At 45.6% G+C, this 27,902-nt stretch overlaps 1 protein-coding gene across 1 annotated transcript; it reads left to right on the top strand.

Annotated features, from left to right (window-relative positions):
- The first annotated feature begins 2,843 nt into the window (after positions 1-2,843).
- Positions 2,844-14,480, top strand: LOC127332390 (zinc finger CCCH domain-containing protein 43-like). Its single transcript, XM_051358982.2, has 3 exons — positions 2,844-2,927; positions 13,567-13,887; positions 13,953-14,480. The coding sequence occupies exons 1-3, from the start codon at positions 2,844-2,846 to the stop codon at positions 14,478-14,480; spliced, it is 933 nt and encodes a 310-aa protein (XP_051214942.2).
- Positions 14,481-27,902: the final 13,422 nt, after the last annotated feature.

Here is a 27,902-nt window from a genome sequence, read left to right as displayed (position 1 = left end):
CCGAATCTACAGCTGCTTGGTCAGGCGATCGACGGAGGCTTCTACTACATCGACATTGGGGCCGTCAATATGACGGTTCCTGAGCACTTGGCGGTGCTCACCGTTGCCTCCGATCAGATACCGCCCCCGTCAGTCGTGGTATCGGCGAAGCTCATTCGCCATGAGTTCTCTTAGATGATGCCAGGGTACGAGTGGAGCATGAAGGAGATCGCACCAAACCAGTTTGCGGTGGCATTCCCCTCTGTGGAGCTGTTGCGCTTTATTCTTGCAGCACCACCCTCACCCTGCCGCTTAACCAGATCCAGGTCTCCGTCGAGCCTTCGACTGTGCTCCCGGACACTGTGGCGACTCTCTCCACAGTGTGGGTTCGGCTGCTCGGCTTCCCCAACGAGGTCGAGGTCAGGACTGCTCGGGGCGTCGAGCTTGTGGCCCAGGCGATCGGCAAGCTTGTTGAGGTGGACATGGTCTCCCTCGCCGGGATTGGTCCAGTGCGCCTTCGGGTCATCTGCCTGAACCCTGAGACGTTGCCTGGCCCCCTGCCCACGTTCTTCTTTGTAGAGGTTGGCCGGACCCTCACCGTCGAGCTTGACATGGACCACCCGCGTTCTACTCCACCCCCCGATGACCCGCCATCAGATGGGCACGTGGAGGAGGACGAGGACTCTTCGGGGGACGACGCCTTTGGTAACGATGAGGCGAGTTTACCCGGTTAGCCAATTTTTTGATTCTCAAACTCCCAACGGGAAGTATGAAAATTTTCAGGTTTTAGGTTTTGCAAAAAAAAAAAAAAATAGCTGCCAACTGGCTCCAGCACAGGGTGGTCCTCCTCCGTCCGACGTGGCTGCGCGGGGCAACAACTACGTCGTGCCGGCCCTCTGCACCCCATGTCCGAATCTATAGCTGCTTGGTCAGGCGCTCGACGGAGGCTTCTACTACATCAACATTGGGGCCGTCAAGATGACGGTTCCTGGGCACTTGGTGGTGCTCACCGTTGCCTCCGATTAGATACCGCCCCCGTCAGTAGTGGTCTCGGCGGAGCTCATTTGCCATGAGTTCTCTTAGATGATGCCAGGGTACAAGTGGAGCATGAAGGGGATCGCACCGAACCAGTTTGCGGTGGCATTCCCCTCTGTGGAGCTGTTGCGCTTCTGTTCTTGCAGCCCCACCCTCACCCTGCCGCTCAACTTGATCCAGGTCTCCGTCGAGCCTTCGACTGTGCACCCAGACACCGTGGCGACTCTCTCCACAGTGTGGGCACGGGTGCTCGGCTTCCCCAACAAGGTCGAGGTCAGGACTACTCGGGGCGTCGAGCTTGTGGCCCAGGCGATCGACAAGCTTGTTGAGGTGGACAAGGTCTCCCTCACCGGGATTGGTCCGGTGCGCCTTTAGGTCATGTGCCCGAACCCTGAGATGTTGCCTGGCCCCCTGCCCACGTTCTTCTTTGGAGAGGTTAGCCGGACCCTCACCGTTGAGCTTGACGTGGGCCACCCGCGTTCTATGCCACCCCCCGATGACCCGCCATCAGACGGGCACGTGGAGGAGAATGAGGACTCTTCGGGGGACGACGCCTCTGGTGACGATGAGGCGGGTTTACCCGTTTAGCCAAATTTTAGATTCTCAAACTGCAAAAGGGAAGTATGAAAATTTTCAGGTTTTAGGTTTTGCAAAAAAAAAATTAGCTGCCAACTGGCTCCGGCACAGGGAGGTCCTCCTCCGTCCGACGTGGCTGCGCGGGGCAACACCTATGTCGCGCCGGTCCTCCGCACCCCATGCCTGAATCTACAGCTGCTTGGTTAGGCGATCGACGGAGGTTTCTACTACATCGACATTGGGGCCGTCAAGATGACGGTTCCTGAGCACTTGGCGGTGATCACCGTTGCCTCCGATCAGATACCGCCCCCGTCAGTGGTGGTCTCAGCGGAGCTCATTCGCCATGAGTTCTCGTAGATGATTCCAGGGTACGAGTGGAGTGTGAAGGAGATCGCACCGAACCAGTTTGCGGTGGCGTTCCCCTCTGTGGAGATGTTGCGCTTCTGTTCTTGCAGTACCACCCTCAGCCTGCCACTCAACCAGATCCAGGTCTCAACCGAGCCTTCGACTGCGCACCCGGACACCGTGGCGACTCTCTCCACAGTGTGGGTTCGGGTGCTCGGCTTCCCCAACGAGGTCGAGGTTAGGACTAATCGGGGCATCGAGCTTGTGGCCCAGGCGATCGGCAAGCTTGTTGAGGTGGACATGGTCTCCCTCGCCGAGATTGGTCCGGTGCACCTTCGGGTCATGTGCCCGAACCCTGAGATGTTGCCTGCCCCCTGCCCACGCTCTTCTTTGGAGAGGTTGGCCGGAACCTCACCGTCGAGCTTGACGTGGATCACCTGCGTTCTACGCCACCCCCCGATGACCCGCCATCAGATGGGCACGTGGAAGAGGACGAGGATTCTTTGGGGGGACGACGCCTCTGGTGACGATGAGGCGGGTTTACCCGGTTGGCCAATTTTTAGATTCTCAAACGGCCAAAGGGAAGTATGAAATTTTTCGGGTTTTAGGTTTTGCAAAAAAAAAAAAAAAAAATTAGCTGCCAACTGGCTCCGGCACAGGGAGGTCCTCCTCCGTCCGAAGTGGCTGCACGGGGCAACACCTACGTCGCGCTGGCCCTCCGCACCCCATGCCCGAATCTACAACTGCTTGGTCAGTCCATCGACAGAGGCTTCTACTACATCGACATTGGGGCTGTCAAGATGACGGTTCCTAAGCACTTGGCGGTGCTCACCGTTGCCTCCGATCAGATACCGCCCCCGTCAGTCGCGGTCTCGGCAGAGCTCATTCGCCATGAGTTCTCTTAGATGATGCCAGGGTACGAGTGGAGCGTGAAGGAGATCGCACCGAACCAGTTTGCGGTGGCGTTCCCCACTGTACATCACACGGTTCAGGTACACATGCAAATCTTACCTTAAGGACTATGCTGCAATTATGCTATAATATATTGTACACATAGTGTAAACGAAACTACACTTGACAGAAGAGTGGCATATGTGATCTTAGCCAAAAAAAAAGGGAAAAGTCCATATTATATGGCTATGGTAAAGTCTGAATTAATTTTGGGTAGGTAGGTATACACGCAATCTAACATGTATCAAATTTTCAAATTTAAATTTGATGTACATAAGGTGGAACAAAAATGACAATTCGTAGTACTCCCTCTATTTCAAAATACTTCACATATTAGATCTCGTTGGGACAAGCGTTTGAACAACAATTACACTATTAATATATAAACTTTTTTGATACAAAATCATAAACACAAATAAGTATTCTCAAGTATGAATTCAATGACATCAATTTTATGCCACATAAAACATATATTAATATAGTAATTGTCAGTCAAAGGCTTGTCCTAACGAGCTAATATGCGATGTATTTCGAAACGGAAGGAGTGTAACTCATTGCCATTTGTCATATACTAGCTCTGCAGCATTTATTGTTCCTCTGTGGTAGGACAAGTGGACGGTACAAATAGAGTGTGTAGGTGACACCACTCTCATAAGTTACTTATTATAGATAGTAACCCTTCAATCCTTCATATCTTTACACAAATACATAGAGAACACCAAATAAAACTCATAGTACAGGTGGACAGTTCAGATTTGCTCAATTATCACCTTCATTGCTCTCTGGATTAACCATTTTTATTTTTACATTGGTGTTACTGATACGTCCAAAACGTATCTACTTTCCCGAACACTTTTGCTATTGTTTTGCCTCTAATTTGTGTATTTTGGATACAACTAACATGGATTAACGCTGTTTTCAGCAGAATTGCCCTGGTGTCTTATTTTTGTGCAGAAACTCAACTTTCAGGAAAATCCCCAGAAATAATTGCAATGGGCCTATTTTCATAGAAGACCTACGGAGCCAGAAGACGAGACGGAGGGGGGCCACGAGGCGCCCACAACACCAGGCGGCGCGGTGGGCCCCTGGGCCGCGCCGCCCTATGGTGGCGACGCCTCGGGCAGCCCCCGACGCTTCCCTCTGGACTACTTAAGGCCTTTGACCTAAAAATGCACGGGGGTTTGACGAAATTGCTAGAAGACATCCAGAACTCCGCCGCCATCGCGAAACTCCGTCTCGGGATCAGAAACTCCGTTCTGGCACCCTGCCGGGACGGGGAATTGGAGGAGATCATCGCCATCATCACCACTGACGCCTCTCCATCGACCATCCATGTTTCCCCCATCCATGTGTGAGTAAATCCCCGCTGTAGGCTGTAGGGGATGGTAGGGATTGGATGAGATTGTTCATGTAATAGCATAAGATTGTTAGGGCATAGTGGCTAGTATCCGTTGTTGGTACTTTTATGATATTGTTGCAATTTGTTATGCTTAATGCTTGTCACTAGGGCCCGAGTGCCATGATTTCAGATCTGAACATGTTATTGATTCATGATGATATTCATTATTTTATGATCTTACCTGCAAGTTGTATACACATATTGCTGTCTGGAACCCGAGGCCCCAAAGTGACAGAAATTGGGACAACCGGAGGGGAAGGCTGTGATATGAGGATCACATGTGTTCACGGAGTGTTAATGCTTTGCTCCGGTACTCTATTAAAATGAGTATCTTAATTACCAGTAGTTTCCCTAGAGGCCCGGTTGCCACCGGCTGGTAGGACAGAAGATGTTGTGCAAGTTTCTCATTGCGAGCACGTACGACTATATACGGAACACATGCCTATGGTTATTTAGTACTTGGATACTGTTTTATTATTATCTGCAAATGCCTTGCCTTGATTGTTACATGAGTTCTCTTATCCATGCAGCACCCGTTCATCCATCCCTGTGCCTACAGTATTTTAATCCTGTTGTTTACTATAATCACTACTGCTGTCTTTATTACACTGCTGCTTATATTTCACTACTGCTACTGCTATAAAACTGTTGCTACTGATAAACTCTTGCGAGCAAGTTTGTTTCCAGGTGCAGCTGAATTGACAACTCCGATGTTAAGGCTTACAAATATTCTTTGGCTCCCCTTGTCTCGAATCAATAAATTGGGTTTTACTTCCCTCGAAGACTGTTGCGATCCCCTATACTTGTGGGTCATCAAGACTATTTTCTGGCGCCGTTGCCGGGGAGCATAGCTTTATTTGCAAGTTCACCTGGATTGATATTGTTCGCTGCAAATCCTCCATCATGGGTAAACCTCGCGATGCTAAAGTCGCCATATTACCATCCACTACAAGAAAAGGTACAACTCTGAGTACCTCTGCTGCTCTTGATTCACCATCTGTGTTAAGTCAACTTGTTTCACCACCACAAGCTTCACATGCTGGTACTTCTGCTGAATCTGAAAATTCCTCTTATAATTTTAATGATGCTTCTACTGTGCTTGATGATAATGGTTCATTAGGTTCTTTTCTAGATGCTACAATTGCTAGGTCTAGACAAATTTAAAATATTGAAATTTCTAATGAAAATACTGTTACACCTGTTAATTCACCTGAGTCTGTTGAACACTCTAGTGATGATCTTGATGAAGATTATGTGGAACTTGATGATGATTTTATTGATAAATGTAATGCTACTACTGGTGCAAGTAACATTAAAAAGCTTCTTGCACAACATGATGTTAGATATAAACTGTCTCCTGATCATAAATTTGCCACATCTCCTATAAACATTAAGGATAAGGATTATGATTTTTCTCTTGATTTATCTCATATATCAATTGTTGAGAAAACACCTTTTTGTGGTACTGAAAAAGAAAGTGTTGTAGAACACATGAATGAGCTTTCTACTTTGAGTAGCTTGTTTTCTGATGATATCAAGAAGCGTACTTATTTTGTTGCTAAAAATTTTCCTTTCTCATTAAAGGATGATGCTAAAACTTGGTATAATAGTTTGCCTCCTGATTCTATTGATAGTCCAAGTGGTTTGCTTGATGTGTTCTTTCGAAAATATTTTCCTGCTAGTGCTCAACATATTGCTTTGCAGAAAATTTATAGTTTTGACCAGGAAGATGGAGAGAAATTGCCTGAAGCTTGGGCAAGGTTTTGCTCTCTTATCAGAGCTCGGCCTGGACATGATTTGGAAAAGCATGACTTACTTGATATATTTTATAGTGGACTAACCATTGAGTCTAGGGCATACCTGGATAGTTGTGCTGGTTGTGTTTTCAGGAAAAGAACTCCAGATGAAGCTGAAGAATTAATGGCTAGAATAAGCCAAAATCATGATGATTGGACTACACCTGAACCAACCCCAACACCAATATTGAAGAAGAGGGGTATGATTAAATTAAATGATGAAGATATGAGGGAAGCCAAGAAATCTCTTAAGGAGAAAGGTATTAAATCTGAAGATGTGAAGAATTTACCTCCCATAGAAGATTTATGTAAGATAACTCCCCCTTCATCCACAATTGAGGTACATTCTCTTCAACGCTTTGATAAAGAAGATATTCCTTACTCAAAACCTCCTGATCAATGTTTAGATGAATTTTATAATTATGTTGTTAAGCAAGATAACTTTAATATGAGAGTAGAGAATCATTTAATGGAAAATTCTCAAGCTATTAGTAAATTGCATGATATTGTGGAGAGAACCTCCAATGATGTTAAGATGCTTGTTAAACATTTTCATATGGTTCAAACTCAAATTGATCAACTCACTAAAGTGCAAAATGACTTGTTAAGAAATACTTCTAAAAAAACATGCTTATGAAGTATAACTAGAGGTGGTGTTTCTACTCAGGATCCTCTATATCCTGAGAGGCATCCCAAAAGAGTTGAACAAGATTCTCAACGAACTAAAGAAATTAGTGCTCCTTCTATGAAAAAGAAGAAGAAACATAAAACTGTTGTAGAATCCTCTGAGCCTGTTAATGATCCTAATAGTATTTTTATTTCTGATGCTGAAACTGAAAGTGGTAATGAACATGATAAAGATAATGATAAGAATGATGCTTCTGATAAAGAAGAGGTTGAAGATGAACCTGAAAAGCATGCTAAAAATAAAAAGTATACTAAAGAAGATTTTATTGCTAAGAAACATGGTAATGAAAGAGAACCTTGGGTTCAAAAGCAAATGCCTTTTCCTGTTAAGAAACTAAAATCAAAAGAGCAAGAACACTATAATAAATTTTGTGATTGGATGAAACCTTTGTTCCTGCAAATCCCTTTGACTGATGCTATCAAATTGCCTCCTTATTCAAAGTATATGAAAGATATTGTCTCTACCAAAAGGAAAATTCCTAATGAGGAGATTTCCACTATGCTTGCTAATTACTCTTTCAATGGCAAGGTTCCAAAGAAGCTGGGAGACCCAGGTATACCGACTATCCCTTGTTCCATCAAGAATAATTATGTTAGAACTGTTCTATGTGATTTGGGAGCAGGAGTTAGTGTTATGCCTTTTTCTCTTTACAAGAGACTTTATTTAGATAAGTTGATACCAACTGATATATCTTTGCAAATGGCTGATAAATCTACTGCTGTTCCTGTTGGTATATGTGAGGATGTTCCTGTTCAAGTTACTAATAATTGCTTAATATTAACTGATTTTGTTGTGTTGGAAATGCCTGAAGATGATAATATGTCTATTATTCTTGGAAGACCTTTTCTTAACACTGCAGGGGCTATTATTGATTGCAATAAAGGAAAAATTACTTTTAATGTTGATGACAAGGAGCATATTGTTTATTTTCCCAAGAGGATTGATAAAGTATATGGAGTTAATACAATTTCTAATTTGAGAACTATCAAAGTGGGAGTTATTGATTGTCCTATATATGAGCCTATACAAGGATATCAAAGCATTATGATTGGATCCATATCAATACAATATAAGGTAACATGATTGATTTGAGGTTTATTTCTTCTTATGTCATGTAAAATTTATTTGGTGGCAAGACTTGATCAACCTTGTTAACAAGTACATTTTATATGCATAGAAGAGCTAAAAAACATTTCTTTCTTTCTCCCCTCTTGTTTGCTTGCTGTAGTACTACTTGTTTTGCAAGATGCTGTAGTTGTTTAGAAGTTTGAAGATCTTTTTCTGCCCTGTAATAGTTACTTTAACACCCAGAAATGTGCATTTTTCAAAGTTTTCAAAAATTTACAAAAATTATACCGCTGGTCCTATTTTTCAAAATGCAACCTGGGAGTGCCTGGGGCTGACCAGTGGGGCACCCCAGGGCTGCACCCCACCTGGCGGCGCGGCCAGCAAGGGGGGCGCGCCACCCTGTGGTGAGGGCCCCTCCTGGCCCCACTTAGTCATCCCTTCCACTCATTCTACTCTCTCTCCCGAAAAAACTCGAACCAGTTCATTCTCACTCGCATTTTTGCCCGAGAGCTCAGGATTTCTCGATCTCCTTACTCAGCCCAGATTTCTGTCTAAAATTTGGCACATTTATTCTCCGGTATGTGACTCCTCCGATTATCCAAATGGAATTTTGTTTGGTTGAGTATATCTTGAGTATTTTGCTGCTGTAGGTGACATGTTAAGTGAGTTTGCATGCTTGTTCTAAGTTGTAAAAATTAGTTTTGATGCATGTTTAGTACTCTACCAAGTTCCTATAGTAGTTTTCCTCATTTATATTTCTCAAAATCAACTTTTATAATGATTGTTGAAAAATTTCAGAAAATGGAGTGGAATAGACACCAACTCAACCAACATGAATTGGAGGTGCATGAAGTTATGAGAGTCCACCGTGAAGAGGGAGTATACCCCTCCTACTACCCATGCACCGATTTCATGAGGAGTGCGGGAATTTTTCAGGATGTTCAAAATCTGATTTGTAATGCAGGGTTGGAAGATTTTGTTGTTGGTGAACCTTACCAATATGCAAAACTAACCATGTCAGTGGTGCAGGATTTTTTGAATTCCATTGGTCCCAATCTAACCCCATGATTCGATATAAAATCTACAATAAAACTATCAACTTGCCCTTTGATGATTTTTGTGCAGCTATTAAAGTGCCACAATGAAGATCATGTGAGAAGATTAGGGGGCTGCCGCAGGAACTCTTGAGTCTATACAAGATGATCTGTCAAGGGAGAAGCTTCTCAGATGAGAGTGGTAAAATTCGTAGTATTCAACTCCCAGCTATTCGCTATTTTGCTTACTTTATCACCAAGTGCGTACTTGCTAGAAAGAATGCAAATAAGTTATCCATCCATGATTTGGTTTTCTTAGCTGCTGCATTGCAACGTGATAGAACTTATAATTTGGGTGCTTTGATAGCTTTTAGGCTTGCTACTAACCGTGATAAAGGAGGAATTTGTGGAGGTCTCATTGCCTCTCGTTTGCTAGCTATGCATGGTGTAGAACCTCACCCTCTTGATGTTCAGCTCTCTATAGAGAAACTTGATATTGTTTCCATGATAAAACATGACTTTGTTTCTAATTGGTCTAATTTGAATAACCTGTCCTATGAGATAACCTTTTTCAAGAAAAAGTGGAGAGTAACTAAATCTGAAAGGCTAGTTGGATTGCCTGCACCTGCTTTGTTTAACCTTGGTTCCAGGGAAAATTGGTCGATCACAGAAGATGAACTTGATGCATACATAGAGAGGAGTGGCCATCATGCAGGGGACGGCATGGAGGAGGCCGAGGAACCCCTCGACTTGTCATCCGATGCAGCAAGTTCTTCAAATCAGCATTTTCGGCATGTGGAGCCTTCATCCTTTTCTGCTGCACAGGGATCTTATTATGACCACGCCATGTATGATCCACCGGCGTGGAACCCTGACCCTCGGTGGGGTTGATCTCCACTTAGGCCAAAAGCCTAAGCTTGGGGGGAGGTATGCCGGCATCACTCATTCATTGCATATTACAATTGCCGGTCATTTGTATATACTTGTTTCGCTTCTTTTGGTTGTTTCTCTTTCGGTTATTTTTATTTCAGTAGGCTCTTATTTTAGTTTTTGAAGGTTGTTACTACTGTAGTAACCTTTACTTTTACCTTTTTATTTCATTTGTGTGCCGATAGTTGCCTCTAATATGAGGAAGATGATATTTGGGGAAGTGCTGTCTAAAAAACAGATTCTGGACTGATACTAAAAAAATTGTTAAAAATAGCCAGAACGTTATTTTGAGCAGCCAATTTTTGTACATGTTCCCCAGGTTATCATCTAACTTTCATTAGTTGAGCACTTTTCACGTTGAACAGCGGAAGATTTTCGTAAAAAATGATTACTGTACTGCTATCAAGTTTGACGGATTTCTGCCACTTTGTGTTTATGTGACTCTTTTAGTTTTCATTCTCTTGTTTTTGCATTGTTTCTTTCCTAAAACACAAAAACACCAAAAATATTTGTTGTCCTTCTTTGGTTTTGTAAAGTTCACTATGGAGTTCAGCGGTCTTCAGTGGTTGGAGCTTGGTTTTCATTCCATCTTATTCAAGCCACACAAGTGAAAGGCAATAATGACGATCTACGACAACTCGACTGTGGTGAGAGGCTGGTATGAACTCTATTTGTTTTCATTTTTGTACATATACTCATCCATGTGAGCATGCTTAGTGGGTTCATGTGAGGTATATGTCATTTAATGAAAGTCTAGTAGTTCATGATCTCTCATGTTTAGTTCCAATTTATTAATATGAGTAGCATGTCATGAATATTTGCTTGCATGGTTTTATTCATAGATAGGTATGACATTGTGGTATCCTCCTCTGAATAATTCATTTGACTCGACTTGGCACATGCTCACGCATGCATATGACTGAAACAAAAGTCAATTAAGCCTCGGTGATTTACTTTGCTTCAGAGTTCTTGTATCACTTTTATGCCTCCGTTAATTTTATTTTGTCGCAAGCATGATTATGACAGTTATTGCTCTCTTGATTGTCGCTTCCCAGTCTATTGGTAGCCTTCACTTGTACTGAGTGGGAATACAGCTCGTGCTTCCAAACCCCTGAAAACCAAGTTATTCCAAAGTGTCCACCATAAATACCTATGCATGGCATTTCAAACTATTCCAAGTAAATTTTCATGTGCTACCTTTAAAACCTTCAAAGTACTTCTCAATTTGTGTCAATGTTTTATAGCTCATGAGGAAGTATGTGGTGTTTTATCTTTCAACCTTGTCATTTACTCCTGAAAGACTTTCACCAATGGACTAGTGGCACATCCGCTTATCCAATAATTTTGCAAAAAGAGCTGGCAACGGGGTGCCCAACCCCAATTAATTAACTTTCATTAATAATTCTCTTCACATGTTTTGCCCTGATTTATCAGTAAGCAACTTAATTTGCAAATAGACAATCCTCCATAGTATGTGAATGTTGGAAGGCACCCGAGGATTCGGTTAGCCATGGCTTGTGTAAGCAAAGGTTGGGGGGGGGGGGGTCATCCATAATGAAACTAAAATACATGTGTAAACAAAAGAGAAGATGGATGATTTACCTTGCTGGTAGAGATAACGTCCTTCATGGGAGCCGCTCTTGAACGTCTGGTTGACGAGGTAGTTAGAGTGCCCACTACCATTCGTTGACAACAACAAACACCTCTCAAAACAATTTTACTCCTGTTTTTAAAATAAAAAGCTCTAGCACATGTTAATCCCTGCTTCCCTCTGCGAAGGGTCAATCTTTTACTTTTATGATTGAGTCACCATCCTTTCCTTGAGCACCTTCTTGAGAGCATAATTGTCATTCTTAGTGTAATATGCTTGTCCCAGAATATGGTTAACTGTGGTATAACTTTGATGCTTTTATCTTTGATAATCTTTACTTCTAGTCTTTCCATGAAATTCAGAGGTGCCTGGGCATTTATGTTTTGCTGTACAAATACGGGCAAGCGAGATACCACTTTATCATATCTTTTTATGAACATTGCAATCCTGCTGATAGATATGATTCATGATGCTTATTATTAGTTTGTTGGTATCTTTTTCATGATGGACATAACTATTAGATGACTTTATTTGCATGTATCTTATTATGAATTGCCTAAGTACTCGTCCATATAATGAGAATATTTACATCATATGAGCAAATGTGTTCGTGAAAGTTCTTTTATCGCACTCAGTTGTTAACTGAATTGCTTGAGGACAAGCAATAAGCTAAGCTTGGGGGGAGTTGATACGTCCAAAACGTATCTACTTTCCGAACACTTTTGCTATTGTTTTGCCTCTAATTTGTGTATTTTGGATACAACTAACACAGATTAACGCTGTTTTCAGCAGAATTGCCCTGGTGTCTTATTTTTGTGCAGAAACTCAACTTTCAGGAAAATCCCCGGAAATAATTGCAATGGGCCTATTTTCATAGAAGACCTACGGAGCCAGAAGACGAGACGGAGGGGGGCCACGAGGCGCCCACACCACCAGGCGGCGCGGTGGGCCCCTGGGCTGCGCCGCCCTATGGTGGCGACGCCTCGGGCAGCCCCCGACGCTTCCCTCTGGACTACTTAAGGCCTTTGACCTAAAAACGCACGGGGGTTCGACGAAATTGCCAGAAGACATCCAGAACTCCGCCGCCATCGCGAAACTCCGTCTCGGGATCAGAAACTCCGTTCTGGCACCCTGCCGGGACGGGGATTTGGAGGAGATCATCGCCATCATCACCACCGACGCCTCTCCATCGACCATCCATGTTTCCCCCATCCATGTGTGAGTAAATCCCCGCTGTAGGCTGTAGGGATGGTAGGGATTGGATGAGATTATTCATGTAATAGCATAAGATTGTTAGGGCATAGTGCCTAGTATCCGTTGTTGGTACTTTTATGATATTGTTGGAACTTGTTATGCTTAATGCTTGTCACTAGGGCCCAAGTGCCATGATTTCAGATCTGAACATGTTATTGATTCATGATGATATTCATTGTTTTATGATCTTACCTGCAAGTTGTATATACATATTGCTGTCCGGAACCCGAGGCCCCAAAGTGACAGAAATTGGGACAACCGGAGGGGAAGGCTGTGATATGAGGATCACATGTGTTCACGGAGTGTTAATGCTTTGCTCCGGTACTCTATTAAAAGGAGTACCTTAATTACCAGTAGTTTCCCTAGAGGCCCGGCTGCCACCGGCTGGTAGGACAGAAGATGTTGTGCAAGTTTCTCATTGCGAGCACGTACGACTATATACGGAACATATGCCTATGGTTATTTAGTACTTGGATACTGTTTTATTATTATCTGTAAATGCCTTGCCTTGATTGTTACATGAGTTCTCTTATCCATGCAGCGCCCGTTCATCCATCCCTGTGCCTACAGTATTTTAATCCTGTTGTTTACTATAATCACTACTGCTGTCTTTATTACACTGCTGCTTATATTTCACTACTGCTACTGCTATAAAACTGTTGCTACTGATAAACTCTTGCGAGCAAGTCTGTTTCCAGGTGCAGCTGAATTGACAACTCCGCTGTTAAGGCTTACAAATATTCTTTGGCTCCCCTTGTGTCGAATCAATAAATTGGGTTTTACTTCCCTCGAAGACTGTTGCGATCCCCTATACTTGTGGGTCATCAGTTACATATTCCACTTTTATGCTCTATTAGTTTGGAAGAGATATATAAGTCTTGATGTTTAGTTTGTCCCTCAATGAAATTGTGTGATTGTAGATGGATGAAAACATGCAAGGAAAACCAGATTGGGATACTTTTGCTACTAAAGTTTTTTGTGATATTTGTACCAATGAGGTTTTAGCTGGAAATCGACCAACCGAGCATTTGAATGCTATTGGGTATGACAACTTATACACCAAGTTCAATGAAAAAACAAAAAAAGGTTACAATCATGAGCAATTTAAAAGTAAGTGGGAGTCATTGAAGAAAGACTACCAGACATGGAAGGCATTGATGGATAGTGAAGATGATCTTGGGCAGGATCCTAAAATGAATACAATATCTGCAAGCCCAGAATGGTGGGCGAAAAAGATGGAGGTATAATTTTGTTTTCATTTACAGCTTCTTGTTTATCTGTTTTTACTCAACCATAAATTTTTTAGGCAATGCCGGATTGTGGCAAGTTCCGTTCTGCACCACTCGAGAATGTTGATCTTCTAAATATAATGTTCGAGGATATGCTGGATTCAAGTTCAACAACACCTGAAGTTAATTTGGCAGTCAATACAACTATCGAAAGTGAGCATGGTGCTAGTGATGGAAATGATATGCGCAGCATTGATAAGGCTGTTAATGAGCAATCTAAAGAGGCAATGTTACAAAAATCTTGTAACAAAGAATCTAACTCGACGAAGCCCAATACGATTTGCGTGCATGATCATCTTGTTAACTTAGATGAGAATGTGAACCCTGGAAAATCTGCAACATCTATGAGGATCGATCGAGTAGGAAGCAATATTTCTGAGATCATGGAGTTAGTTGTAGATGCTGGAGTCGAGGAGGGCACTGATGAACATTTCATTGCTACCGAATTATTTATTAGACCAGAATATCGAGAAATGTTTCTTACCCTAAAGACCCCTCGAGGAAGAATTGGGTGGCTTAAAAAGATGTGCCAAGTGAAGAAATAGCATTAGGATCCTAGATCAAGTGTAGCTGATGTTAATTCTCTAAAAAACAATTTGTGCCTGTTGTTATCATGAGACCATTTAAAAGTGATGTACTAATTTAATGCTACTTTATTTTATGTGCTTGCTATTTTATGAGGTAGCTTCTAAACACACCTTTGATTTTGTGTGAATGCATTGAGCTCTTACTGTGACAGATCATATCACGTGGCCCTTTGATCTTTTTTTTTTCTAAAGAGAAAATTCGCTGATTTCATAATTTATCTACTGCCCATATTGTAAATAAGTTCCAGAAGACGTACCTCTGACTGAAGCGCATCTTGAAGTGTATATATCCACCTGCAAGACGCCACCTCAGCCTCTTGAGGACGTACCATTTTCTGCAAAGAAGGAATTGTCCCGTGCTACTAACACTGCTAGAGAATATCCATCCGTTTTGCCATCCGTCTGCAGGCTTCTGTCAGTGATAACTTAGGTCATCATAGATGGAGGGACAACCATCAGTTATGCCACTCATCACTGATGCTCAATATGGTTTTAGTCCAGATCCTTTCAATGGAATTTTTTTTCAGTAAAACTTTTAATTATGTCAAGTAAAGATATATCATTTCAAATCAACGATATGTCATCCACATAAAGTATTAGAAATGTGTCTCAATGCTCCCGCTCAATTCCTTGTAAATGCAAGTATCTTCTCTGTTCCCGATGAAAACAAAACTATTTGATTATTTCATCCAGTGAAGATTCCAACTCCATAATGCTTACTTCTCCATTGAAGTCTGCATACCTGTCTAGCATTCTATGGATTAGCAAAACCTTCGGCTGTATCATGTATACACACTTAATACACACTTCTGTTAAGGAATGCATTTTTGGTATCCAACTGATATATCTCATAACTAAAATATGCAGTGATTACTAGAATAATCCGTATAGACTTTAATTATCTCTACGGAAGATCTAATCTTATCGTAGTCAACTCCTTGAACTTTGTCAAAAAAACAATCTTTCGACAAATCAAGCCTTTTAAAGGATATGACATCCACGTCTATTTATTTTATAGATCCATTTACTTTCTAAAAGCTTCATACCTTCGAAAGGTTTAGCAAGCTCCAAGCTTGATTATAGATACTATCTTGGATTTCATGGCACTTAGCCAGTTAACGGGGTCAGGGCCCATCATAGCTTCTTTGCATGTGGTTGGTTTGTCATTTGTTCAACAACAAATTTTTGTCCTCAAATCATTTATTTGATCACAAAGTCAACCAGACCTACGAGGTTCAATAGGTATTTCGATCTCCAGGAATACAACACGGGAGCCATGAGCATCATGGCCGCCTCTGTAACTATTTCCGTCGCTGCGCTACTTTTCTCATCTTTCTCAGATTCAATAATCATATCGAGTTCTGTTGTCCTCCCACTAAACCATTTACGAGAAACTCCTTCTCGAAAAATACGTCACTAAGGGCAACAAACACATTTGCCTATGGTTCTTTTGGTGGAAGGATTACCCAGTTTTAACCCTAGGATAACCTACGAAGACATTTATCCGATTTCACCTGGAATGTCAACTTTTCACCGAGGATTATTAGTTTGTGCAGATGTCTCCAAGGATAAGGATTTTCTCTTGATTTTCTTCTTTCCCTCCTTCTCAGCGGTGCCACCCAATTTGTTGAATTTTCTTTTCCTCTTCCTCTGCGGCTCGGTAGACATGGCCCTCTTGCCTTCTGCCAAAGCTGTGCCCATTGCAGCGGTGAGATAAAACTTCTTGCCGTGCACCAGGAGGTCATGTTGATCATTGGAGAGCCAAATCCTTCTATGGTTTCTCCTCCTCCTAGGATTGAACGACCGGCATGTCGGCAAGATCGTCGAACGATAACTGCGTATTGTATTGCATAGGCCGAGAGGAGATGGTCCGGCTCCGCCTATCGAAGGACAGGGGTTGTTGGATGTACAAGGATAGGATACCCCGGATATAACAATCAGATTCTTCGGCTAGCCTGGCAATCTCTTGGCTTTGGGACATCCTCGACCACCTCATTGTACTCGCCACCGACGTGGTCCACCTACACCCTCGCCATGTGCGATGGCATATATAGCAACTGTAGAATTCCCATCATCATCAATTATTGTAGCATCTCCCAGCGAGCTCTTCCTCCTTGGAAGCTCATGGGTGTCACGATTCCTCCATTTCTCATCAAACTCTAGCTCACTCCAACAATGGTGCAAAGTGAATGGTTTGCCTTTCGTGATTTTCTTGGATCCCTTCTTGATAACACCTCTAAACAAGTTTTGCACAATATTCTTCTACACAAGACAATAGAGAAGCAAACTAATTTAGGCACACACAAGAGAAGCAAAATAATGTAGGCACACGCAAGAGAGGAGATGCAAATATCTAACCCGTTCTTTGTCGTTGGTGCCACTCGGGTTCAATGTATCCAAATGTGATAAACAACCTGACCACTTTTGGCAATCCGTGAAAATTGTGCCCCATCGATGATGAATAGAAGCCCCTGTTAGTTCGTTCCAACTCATGTTGCGAGCATCAAAAAACTCGTTCATCTTCCTCCAATAGGCATCCTTGGGTTGCTCGGCGCCAACGGCAGGGTCAAGGCCGATCTTCTTCTAAGCGGTGCAAATCAAAATGTCTTCGGCCATGGTATAGTTTTCCTTTCTTCCGGTAGGCAAAAAGCCTTCTTCTTATCCATCAAGCATCTCCTCCTTCATTCACTACCTCATACTCTTGTGATAGAGCATCAAATTGTGATAAAACATTCATAGTGTGCAAAACTGTATCATCATCAACACTACAAAGATCTCATATGTGAATGAAGACGGGCTGCCTCTTGGATCCGGCCGCCGCCTTCTTCCTTTTCGCTGGCACCTTGCCCATCGCGGCCGCCCCCTGGTTCGCGCTCCCCGCTCCATCAACGGCCGGCGGCGCGGTGAAGACCAGGCGGTAGATCGGCGCATAGCTAGGCTTTGTTGTGGCCGCAGCGGCGGCTGCGGGGACCGTCGTGCGGGTGGAATCGGCGGCATGAGGGGTGGGGAGGGTGGCGCTGGCTCCATCGGCCGTGTCCATGGCGATCCGATCGCCGGCGCCGGGAAAATCGTGGCGGGAGTCGGTGAGGCGCGCGGGAGCGGGAAGCTTCAGCGTGGTGGTTGGGCACTCGCGCAGGACTAGTATTTGTTTTACGTCACCTGGGCAGTGATGTATATTTACATCACTTGGAGCGAAAATTTAGGACTGCCTTTAATTTTTTGGAAAATTCTTGTTATCGGCAGAACGACCAGGCGCGAAAGATAGGTCGTCCAGGTCAGCGCACTGCCCTGCGCGGTTTGCTCAGATAGTTTTCCTATTTTTTTTACATCAGTGGGCCCTACCACATATTGCATGCATGTCGCTTTCGTTGTGCCCAGGTAGTACTCCCTCCATTAGGGATTATAAGGCCTGAGGGCCAATTCGCTAAGACCAAGAAACTTCATAACTAACCTCATTAATTATTGCATGCACCACTAGTTTCACATGCATGAGGGAGGAGGGAGAAAAATGAGAACATTCATTGGGGGAGAGAGGGCAATAAATGAGATAGGCTTTATAATGTCTAACAATTTTAAAAAGCTCATAGGCCTTATAATCCCTAACGGAGGGAGTACTAGCTAGGACTGCGTGCAACATGCATGTCAGCCTGCGATCTTTTTTAACAAACAGTGCATTCAACCTTTGACCACCTACGGAGGCCATGACCCATGTGCATCGCTACTTTTAGAGGAGCTCCATCACAAGTTTAGATTTCGTGGATTTTTTATATTTTATACTTCTTTTCAATTTGTAACAATGCTCCATGAACTTTGTCGAGAAATCATACATGAGATGTTGCAAAGTTTTCTTGACATTTGCTATAAACTTGTGTTTTTCTGTGCATACATATTTTTAAATTGTAACAAACTCGTAAGCCTTTTGTTGCGAAATCACACGTGATTGTTACAAGTTTGTCTGTTTTATCGGATTATTTTGATGATGTTTACATGATTTTAAAAATGCTGCAAAATCATTTTGTGTTGTTGTAATCGCTTCTGATTTTTGCTGAAATAGTTGGTAATTTTTGTAACAAATGAATCTGCTGCAAAAAATTGTTGCTTAACAACTTTTTTGTTACTGCAAATACATGAATATTTGTTGTAATCGCTTGAGATTTTTGTTGAAATATATGATGCTTTTTGTTGCAAGTCAATCTACAGCAAAAATATTGTTGTTCAACTAACTTTTTGTAACATTATTTTTTTAAATGTTGCAATGATTTTTTGTAATAGTAAATAAAATTTATACACGGAAGTGGGGATTTCTATTGTAATAATATATACTCTACGCTCTACGGGTAAATCAAGATGGTAGCATATTTTACTTGATCCATAGTCTGTGGGAATCGCATCTGGTATACAGTAACGTCGCAATGTACTACATTAGCTTGCTTCCAGAGATGCTGAGATAGAATAGTCAGCGCACAGTGGACTCCACCCACATGACCAACAGCGGCCTCCACCCACATGCAGCAACAGGAAAGGAAGCTGACGACCAGCGTACGATGGGAATCAAACAGGTTGGGAGCGACCTATCCTAGCGCAAGGATCGGCCGACCGACGCCTAGCATGACCCAAAAAATTTGCATCACCTGTTGGAGATGGTTTTTTGGGCTATCCTAGCGCAAGGATCGGCCGACCGACGCCTAGCATGACCCAAAAAATTTACATCACCTGTTGGAGATGGTTTTTTGGGCTCAGATGATGTATAAATTAGTTTTTACATCACGTCCCCTATTATACATCATCTATTGGAGATACTCTTACGAACTTACAGGGGCACATGTGATGCGATTCGAGTCTCGTTCGACACTTGGTTGCCTCTTCTAGGGTTGTACCATCTTTTCAGCTTCGTAGGTACTGCTTCGTCCACGAGCGCCTCTTCTTCTTCAGAAGCCGACTAGCTAGAGCGAGAATCATCGATCGTCGGATGAGCCGACTTACTCTCTCGGTCGCCCGCTAGCACGGAAGCGTCGACATTCATGGTGGACTCGATGGTAGGCTTAGAGGCTGCAGGATCCTTTTCTGCCTCCAGGATCGGGGCCCCACGTCGAGGGGGCCGTATTTTCATCACCTTAGAGCATCTCCAACAGCTTACCCATATTTTGGGTAAGCAAAGTTTGTTTGGGTAAGGGAGAGAGAAAGTATGGGTAAGCAGATTTTGTTTGGCTTTTCCAGCTTACCCATATCTGGTTACCTATATCTGAAAACTCGACACAATCGAATCCTCAGAGAAGTCCAAATTACAACCGCGTCCCCATTTTTTACATCATAGACCTTGAATAGCAAAAAAAAAAAAAAAAAAAGCAATCGGGTCCAAGACCCCAACATAGGCACCAGCGCGGGGACGAGGCAGGGGGCCGGCGGCGGGCGCGTCTCAAAGCAGCTCCTAATCCCCTATGACTTGATACGTATATCGTACCTGTAGAAGGAAACATAGGACAGGATGTGGCCGGAAATTCAGGCGCATGACCAGCATCCAGTTTCAACCAAGAGCCTAGCTGGCCACTTCTCCCAGCGCCGGCGAAGTCGAGTCAAGAATCCATTGCTTGCACCATTCTCTCGCGTTTCCCCGTTGCTCGTGATCCCCTCGTGGGTTCACCATCCTTGCGGAAGCGGCGACGACGGGCCATGCCGTCGGGTTGCACCGTCGCCGGCGCCATTTGCCCACCCACCACACACCACGCCGCCGGGTTCCCCACAGCCACAAATACGAAGCAGCAACAGCTCACCTTTCTTTCCCACCTATGTTGAAAGTTGTTTATTTCTGTAAATTTGTTGTTCATTTAGAAGTTCACAGTTCAGTCTTCAGACAATCTGACTAGCCTGTGGCTGCACAACCCTATCTAGGTTGTTAATAGATGCATCAAGATCCGTGTTAGCCTATTTTTTGTGATAGAATGTGGGAATTCAGAACTATTTTTGACACATTCTAGTTGTAATTTTTCGGTGACATGCAAAATTTCAAATCGATATGTTATAAAGTTTGGGAGATAAAAAAAAGAAAAATTTGGAAAAAAGTGTGGGTGTGCAGTGAGCACCTGCTCAATCACAACTTTCTCTTAATCCTTGTGAACTGGTCGCAGTGGTTAACTGTCAATAAACTCGAAACGATGGGCTGGATACTTGGAGGATCAACGGGCCACTTGCGTCTAAATGGCAGAACCATGATGAACGGTGAAAATAGCGGTGGATGTCCGAGGTATTCACACCACTGATCACCTCACGACTGGTGATGGAGGCGCTACGGCTGTGTCATCGTCGGCGCACTCGACGGCGGAGGTCACTGCCGACGAATAGTCTCCCGACGCCATGGTTTTCTCGCCTCAGCACCAGCACGCAACTGGACGCTGGTCATGTGCCAGAATTTCCGGCCTCATCCCGTCGTATGTTCACTACTAGAAAACATGCCTTTCGTTCGGAGCTACCCGGAGCATTAGTTCCAATCGTGTTTTGATCCGGGACAAATGTGAGCATTAGTCCCGATACGAACGACTAGGAGACCGAAAAGTTTTAGTCCCGGTTCGTAACGGGACCTTTAGTCCCGGTTGGAGACACCAACCGGGACTAAAGGGTTGCGGCGGGCTGCCACTGGTACGAAAACCTTTAGTCCCAGTTGGTGTGACAAACCGGGACTAAAGGTCTACCCTTTAGTCCTGGTTGGAGACACCAACCCGGACTAAACGTTTTCTGGGTTTTTTTTGGCTTCACCCCCCGATGGCTCGTCTTTTTTTTTAGCTTTGTAAAATACAAAAGAAATTGATAAAAAATAAAAAACAATTCCTTCGAGATGTCCATGTGTTATGTCATCTAGTTGCAATAGAAATTAACAAACATGAATTTCAACTATTTTTTCCAAAATTGCGTCATGTATCGGTAAAACGGGATTTCTGCTTGCATACGAACCAAACGAGCTCGAGGTCAGGACTACTCGGGACGTCGAGCTTGTGGCCCAGGCGATCGGCAAGCTTGTTGAGGTGGACATGGTCTCCCTCGCCGGGATTGGTCCGGTGCGCCTTCGGGTCATGTGCCCGAACCCTGATATCTTGCCTGGCCCCCTGCCCACGCTCTTCTTTGGAGAGGTTGGCCGGACCCTCACCGTCGAGCTTAACATGGACCACCCGCGTTCTAAGACACCCCCGATGACCCGCCATCAGACGGGCACATGGAGGAGGACGAGGACTCTTCGGGGGACGACGCCTCTGGTGACGATGAGACAGGTTTACCCGGTTAGCCAATTTTTAGACTCTCAAACTGCCAAAGGGAAGTATGAAAATTTTCAGGTTTTAGGTTTTGCAAAAAAAAAAAAAAAAAAAAAAAAATAGCTGCCAACTGGCTCCGACACAGGGAGGTCCTCCTCCATCCGACGTGGCTGCGTGGGGCAACACCTACATCGCGCCAGCCCTCCGCACCCCATGCCCGAATCTACAGCTGCTTGGTCAGGCGATCGACGGAGGCTTCTACTACATCGACATTGGGGCCGTCAAGATGACGGTTCCTGAGCACTTGGCGGTGCTCACCGTTGCCTCCGATCAGATACCGCCCCCGTCAGTCGTGGTATCGGCGAAGCTCATTCGCCATGAGTTCTCTTAGATGATGCCAGGGTACGAGTGGAGCATGAAGGAGATCGCACCAAACCAGTTTGCGGTGGCATTCCCCTCTGTGGAGCTGTTGCGCTTCTATTCTTGCAGCACCACCCTCACCCTGCCGCTCAACCAGATCCAGGTCTCCGTCGAGCCTTCGACTGCGCTCCCAGACACGGTGGCGACTCTCTCCACAGTGTGGGTTCTGCTGCTCGCCTTCCCCAACGAGGTCGAGGTCAGGCCTACTCGGGGCGTCGAGCTTGTGGCCCAGGCGATCGGCAAGCCTGTTGAGGTGGACATGGTCTCCCTCGCCGGGATTGGTCCAGTGCACCTTCGGGTCATCTGCCTGAACCCTGAGACGTTGCCTGGCGCCCTGCCCACGTTCTTCTTTGCAGAGGTTGGCCGGACCCTCACCGTCGAGCTTGACGTGGACCACCCACGTTCTACGCCACCCCCCGATGACCCGCCATCAGATGGGCACGTGGAGGAGGACGAGGACTCTTCGAGGGACGACGCCTTTGGTAACGATCAGGCGAGTTTACCCGGTTGGCCAATTTTTTGATTCTCAAACTCCCAAAGGGAAGTATGAAAATTTTCAGGTTTTAGGTTTTGCAAAAAAAAAAAAAAAAATTTAGCTGCCAACTGGCTCCAGCACAGGGTGGCCCTCCTCCGTCCGACGTGGCTGCGCGGGGCAACAACTATGTCGCGCCGGCCCTCCGCACCCCATGTCCGAATCTATAGCTGCTTGGTCAGGCGCTCGACGGAGGCTTCTACTACATCGACATTGGGGCCGTCAAGATGATGGTTCCTGGGCACTTGGCGGTGCTCACCGTTACCTCCGATTAGATACCGCCCCCGTTAGTCGTGGTCTCGGCGGAGCTCATTCGCCATGAGTTCTCTTAGATGATGCCAGGGTACAAGTGGAGCATGAAGGGGATCGCACCGAACCAGTTTGCGGTGGCATTCCCCTCTGTGGAGCTGTTGCGCTTCTGTTCTTGCAGCACCACCCTCACCCTGCCGCTCAACCTGATCCAGGTCTCCGTCGAGCCTTCGACTGTGCACCCAGACACCGTGGTGACTCTCTCCACAGTGTGGGCTCGGGTGCTCGGCTTCCCCAACAAGGTCGAGGTCAGGACTACTCAGGGCCTCGAGCTTGTGGCCCAGGCGATCGACAAGCTTGTTGAGGTGGACATGGTCTCCCTCGCCGGGATTGGTCCGGTGCGCCTTTAGGTCATGTGCCCGAACCCTGAGATGTTGCTTGGCCCCCTGCCCACGTTCTTCTTTGGAGAGGTTAGTCGGACCCTCACCGTTGAGCTTGACGTGGGCCACCCGCGTTCTATGCCACCCCCCGATGACCCGCCATCAGACGGGCACGTGGTGGAGAATGAGGACTCTTCGGGGGACGAAGCCTCTGGTGATGATGAGGCGGGTTTACCCGGTTAGCCAAATTTTAGATTCTCAAACTTCAAAACGGAAGTATGAAAATTTTCAGGTTTTAGGTTTTGCAAAAAAAAAAAGTTAGCTGCCAACTGGCTCCGGCACAGGGAGGTCCTCCTCCGTCCGACGTGGCTGCGCGGGGCAACACCTATGTCGCGCCGGTCCTCCGCACCCCATGCCCGAATCTACAGCTGCTTGGTCAGGCGATCGACGGAGGTTTCTACTACATCGACATTGGGGCCGTCAAGATGACGGTTCCTGAGCACTTGGCGGTGATCACCGTTGCCTCCGATCAGATACCACCCCCGTCAGTGGTGGTCTCAGCGGAGCTCATTCGCCATGAGTTCTCGTAGATGATTCCAGGGTACGAGTGGAGTGTGAAGGAGATCGCACCGAACCAGTTTGCGGTGGCGTTCCCCTCTGTGGAGATGTTGCGCTTCTGGTCTTGCAGCACCACCCTCACCCTGCCGCTCAACCAGATCCAGGTCTCCACCGAGCCTTCGACTGCGCACCCGCACACCGTGGCGACTCTCTCCACAGTGTGGGTTCGGGTGCTCGGCTTCCCCAATGAGGTCGAGGTCAGGACTAATCGGGGCATCGAGCTTGTGGCCCAGGCGATCGGCAAGCTTGTTGAGGTGGAAATGGTCTCCCTCACCGAGATTGGTCCGGTGCACCTCCGGGTCATGTGCCCGAACCCTGAGATGTTGCCTGCCCCCTGCCCACGCTCTTCTTTGGAGAGGTTGGCCGGACCCTCACCGTCGAGCTTGACGTGGATCACCTGCGTTCTACGCCACCCCCCGATGACCCGCCATCAGACGGGCACGTGGAAGAGGATGAGGATTCTTCGGGGGGACGACGCCTCTGGTGACGATGAGGCGGGTTTACCCGGTTGGCCAATTTTTAGATTCTCAAATGGCCAAAGGGAAGTATGAAAATTTTCGGGTTTTAGGTTTTGCAAAAAAAAAAAAATTAGCTGCCAACTGGCTCCAGCACAGGGAGGTCCTCCTCCGTCCGAAGTGGCTGCACGGGGCAACACCTACGTCGCGCTAGCCCTCTGCACCCCATGCCCGAATCTACAGCTGCTTGCTCAGTCCATCGATAGAGGCTTCTACTACATCGACATTGGGGCTATCAAGATGACAGTTCCTAAGCACTTGGCGGTGCTCACCGTTGCCTCCGATCAGATACCGCCCCCGTCAGTCGCGGTCTGTAACATCCCAAACTTGTTATCTTGAATAAATGAGTGTTCATGAGCATTGCATGCATATAGTTTGCATCTAAGTAAAATTTGCATCTCCATTTTCCAATTATGCAAATCCCTCTGCATTTCTTCCTCATTCAAATCCCTCAAGATTTTCAAAATTAGACAACATGGCATTGTTGTTATTCAATAAGTCCATGTGTGTTTAATATCTTCTCTGCAAAATTTGAGTTCAAACAAAATTCAAAACAGATTTGAAAATTGAATTTGAAATGAGAAATAAAAACCAGAAAAAAAAATAGAGAGAGAACTCTCCTCTCTTCCCTGGGCTCGGCCCCCTTCCTCTCTCTCTTCTCTCCCTGGCCGAATGGCCCAATTCGGCCCAGGCAGCAGCCCACCCCCAGCCCAAGTTTTCCCCAGGGGGGTTTTTGGAAAATTGCCGTCTTCCCCGCCGGCCGAAGCAGCTCGGTGGAGAGCTGCCAGCCGAGCGATTGCGCCGGCGGCCACGATGCACCCCGCCGCCCTCCGGCGGCTATAAAGCCTCTCCGGCCGCCGCCCCTAACCCTAATCCCCCACTTCTCCCCTTCCCCCGCGGCCCCGAAGCCCCCAGCAACCCTAACCCTAACCCGTCTGCCGGCCGGCCTCCGGCCAAATTCGTCGCCGGCGAGCGTCACCGGCCATCGCCGACCCCACCATCGCGACGAGGGTGAGCTTCTGAACCTCCCCGTGCCCTCGCCCTGCTCTCCCTCGCTCTGTAGCACCGCGGCACCATGGCACCTACCCCGGCCGCCGCATAGGCTCGCCGCCGGCCGTGCTCCGGCGGCCAATAGCGGGCGGCGCCGCCACCCTTGGACTCCCCACGTCGAGGCACGTCGTTTGCCCCCGCACACGCGCGCTATCGCGCCCTGAGGCGCCGGATTGAGCTCAGCCCGAGCTCAATTTCGAGCTCATGGCCATGCTGACGTCAGCATGACGCCATAATTTGGTTTTTGTATTTTCTGTATATTTATTTCTGTATTTTTTTAAATAGAAATAATATGACATGTGGGGTCCCTTGTCAGGATTTTATTAATTTCATAAATAATTTATAAAAGAATAAAATTATGACATGTGGGTCCAACTTTTATTATTTTTATTTAATTTTCAGAAATTGTTTTAAAATGAATTAAACTTGGGAAAATCATAAATAATTCATTTTAAATCAGAAAAATATAAAATTATATATCAAAATGATCAGAAAAACAAATCCTAGTTGTTTATCCATGTTTCATACATCTTTGAACCAATTAAATATGAGCCTTAGTAGAAACCCTAATTTGACCCCTCTCATATGTCGGGGTTCGAAGCCGAACCCCTTTAGTTTCCATCGATGCACCTAGGGTTACCCAAACCCCTTTAATATGACATGTCATCATATTTTATGTGCATTGCATTGTACCTTGTCTTGATTGTGCTCTTCCTTTTCGGTATTTCGTTCTTCTCGATAGGGACCGAACGCGAGCCTGAGATCAACACCCCCGAAGAGCAGCACCAGAACAACGAGGGACAAGGCAAGCCCTAACCTGGTTCATATATGGTTTCGAAATGCTTTACTTCTGGTTCTTACATATTGCATCCGCTTCAAATATGTTTTATCGGCAGCTCTAGATATCCTATGTGTGCATATTCCATCCTTGTAGCCCAGAGTTACTGATCCACCGCTCCTAGCAAAAACTAGGTCTGAGCTTGTTCGCATCGCTAGAGCCGTATATGTGTTATGCTTAGCCATGCTTAGCTGTTGAAGTCTGATCCATCCGGTTGATGAATCAGAGCTACGAATGAACCTAGTTTGACAGGATGACGTGGTAAGATCAGTGATGATGTTAATAAACATGCTAAAGGCTTGGATGGGCCGCCACATGGGGATGTGGTGGTTTGACTCGTTCTCGCCGATACTAGGACCTGAGTTCTCGCCTTCGGAACCAAGACTGAGCGTACAACCACACGGGGCCCATGGGAACCCCTTGGCCCGAACTTACCTAGCTTACCCATGAGTCAATTAGTTTGCGAGTTCCATTTGCCATACGCATGGGGGAAAGGTGGAAAAGGTTTTCAAAGTGCATCATACATGGCGTGGCTAGGGTGAAGGATGCTGGAGGCATTGAACTGGATCCCCTGCGCATAATGACCGGGACCGCCTCGGAGAGTGGCTACCTACGATGACGGAGCTCCCCAGTTAGTTTGACTCATGGAATAGGCGAAGTAAGGGAAAGGTTTTGGTCGACCACCCTCTCGCCGACACCAAGGAAGTGTGTTATACTAGTGGCACTAAGAGTCGGTCGGCGCGTGTGGGTAAAGTTGTACACCCCTGCAGGGTAAATCTTTTCGAAAAGCCGTGTCCACGGTTAAGGACGACTTGGTGATGGATTCTGTGATCATAGACAACTTGAACCTAATCGTAAAACTTGATGTCAATGTGTGATAAGGATCCCTTCTCAGGGTGTCGAGGGGGTGATCCTAGGTGATAGGTTCAGGTGATGATGAAGATTCGGTGGATTCAACATGATGATCTTAGAGCTAGAGTTGATATCGCTCTCTTATCCCTTTTGAAAATGGTCTGAATAGACGAGCTTCTGCTCCCTCCTGTTTACAAAGGAAAACTGGCTTTACGCAAAATAAGCTCCACATAAAGCCTCGCATACCCGCTTTGCTAACAGGTTGTACTAAGTCTTGCTGAGTCCCTGTACTCAGCCTTGCATGCTTTGTTTCAGAGGAAATTCTTCCAGCTGATGGTGGCTTCTACCTCGACGTCGACGAGTAGTTCGGAGTTCCTCAGGCGGCAGCCTGAGACTTATGGGCTGGGACGTCGCCTTATGTTATGGCCTCTTAGGCCCTTTGCAGTCTTGTTATCTAGATAACATAATTTGCTTTACATTGCTTGTTGAATTGTGGTCAGTGACCTCTGCGTGTAATAAATTTGGATCTTAACTCTGCTAAGAGTTGTAATATATTTGCTTTCAGTCATAGAGTCACTGTTGTGTTACCGATTCTCACCCTGTAGGCCCTAGAGATCTAGGTTAGGCTTATGCCAGATGTGATATCTGGGTTTGTCTAGCCCTGACCTCCGGGGGTCCCCACAGG

The sequence above is a fragment of the Lolium perenne genome, chromosome 1 (genome assembly GCF_019359855.2).
Source record: "Lolium perenne isolate Kyuss_39 chromosome 1, Kyuss_2.0, whole genome shotgun sequence".
In the NCBI taxonomy this organism is placed as follows: Eukaryota; Viridiplantae; Streptophyta; class Magnoliopsida; order Poales; family Poaceae; genus Lolium; species Lolium perenne.
This window is presented reverse-complemented; position numbering and strand designations above follow the sequence as displayed.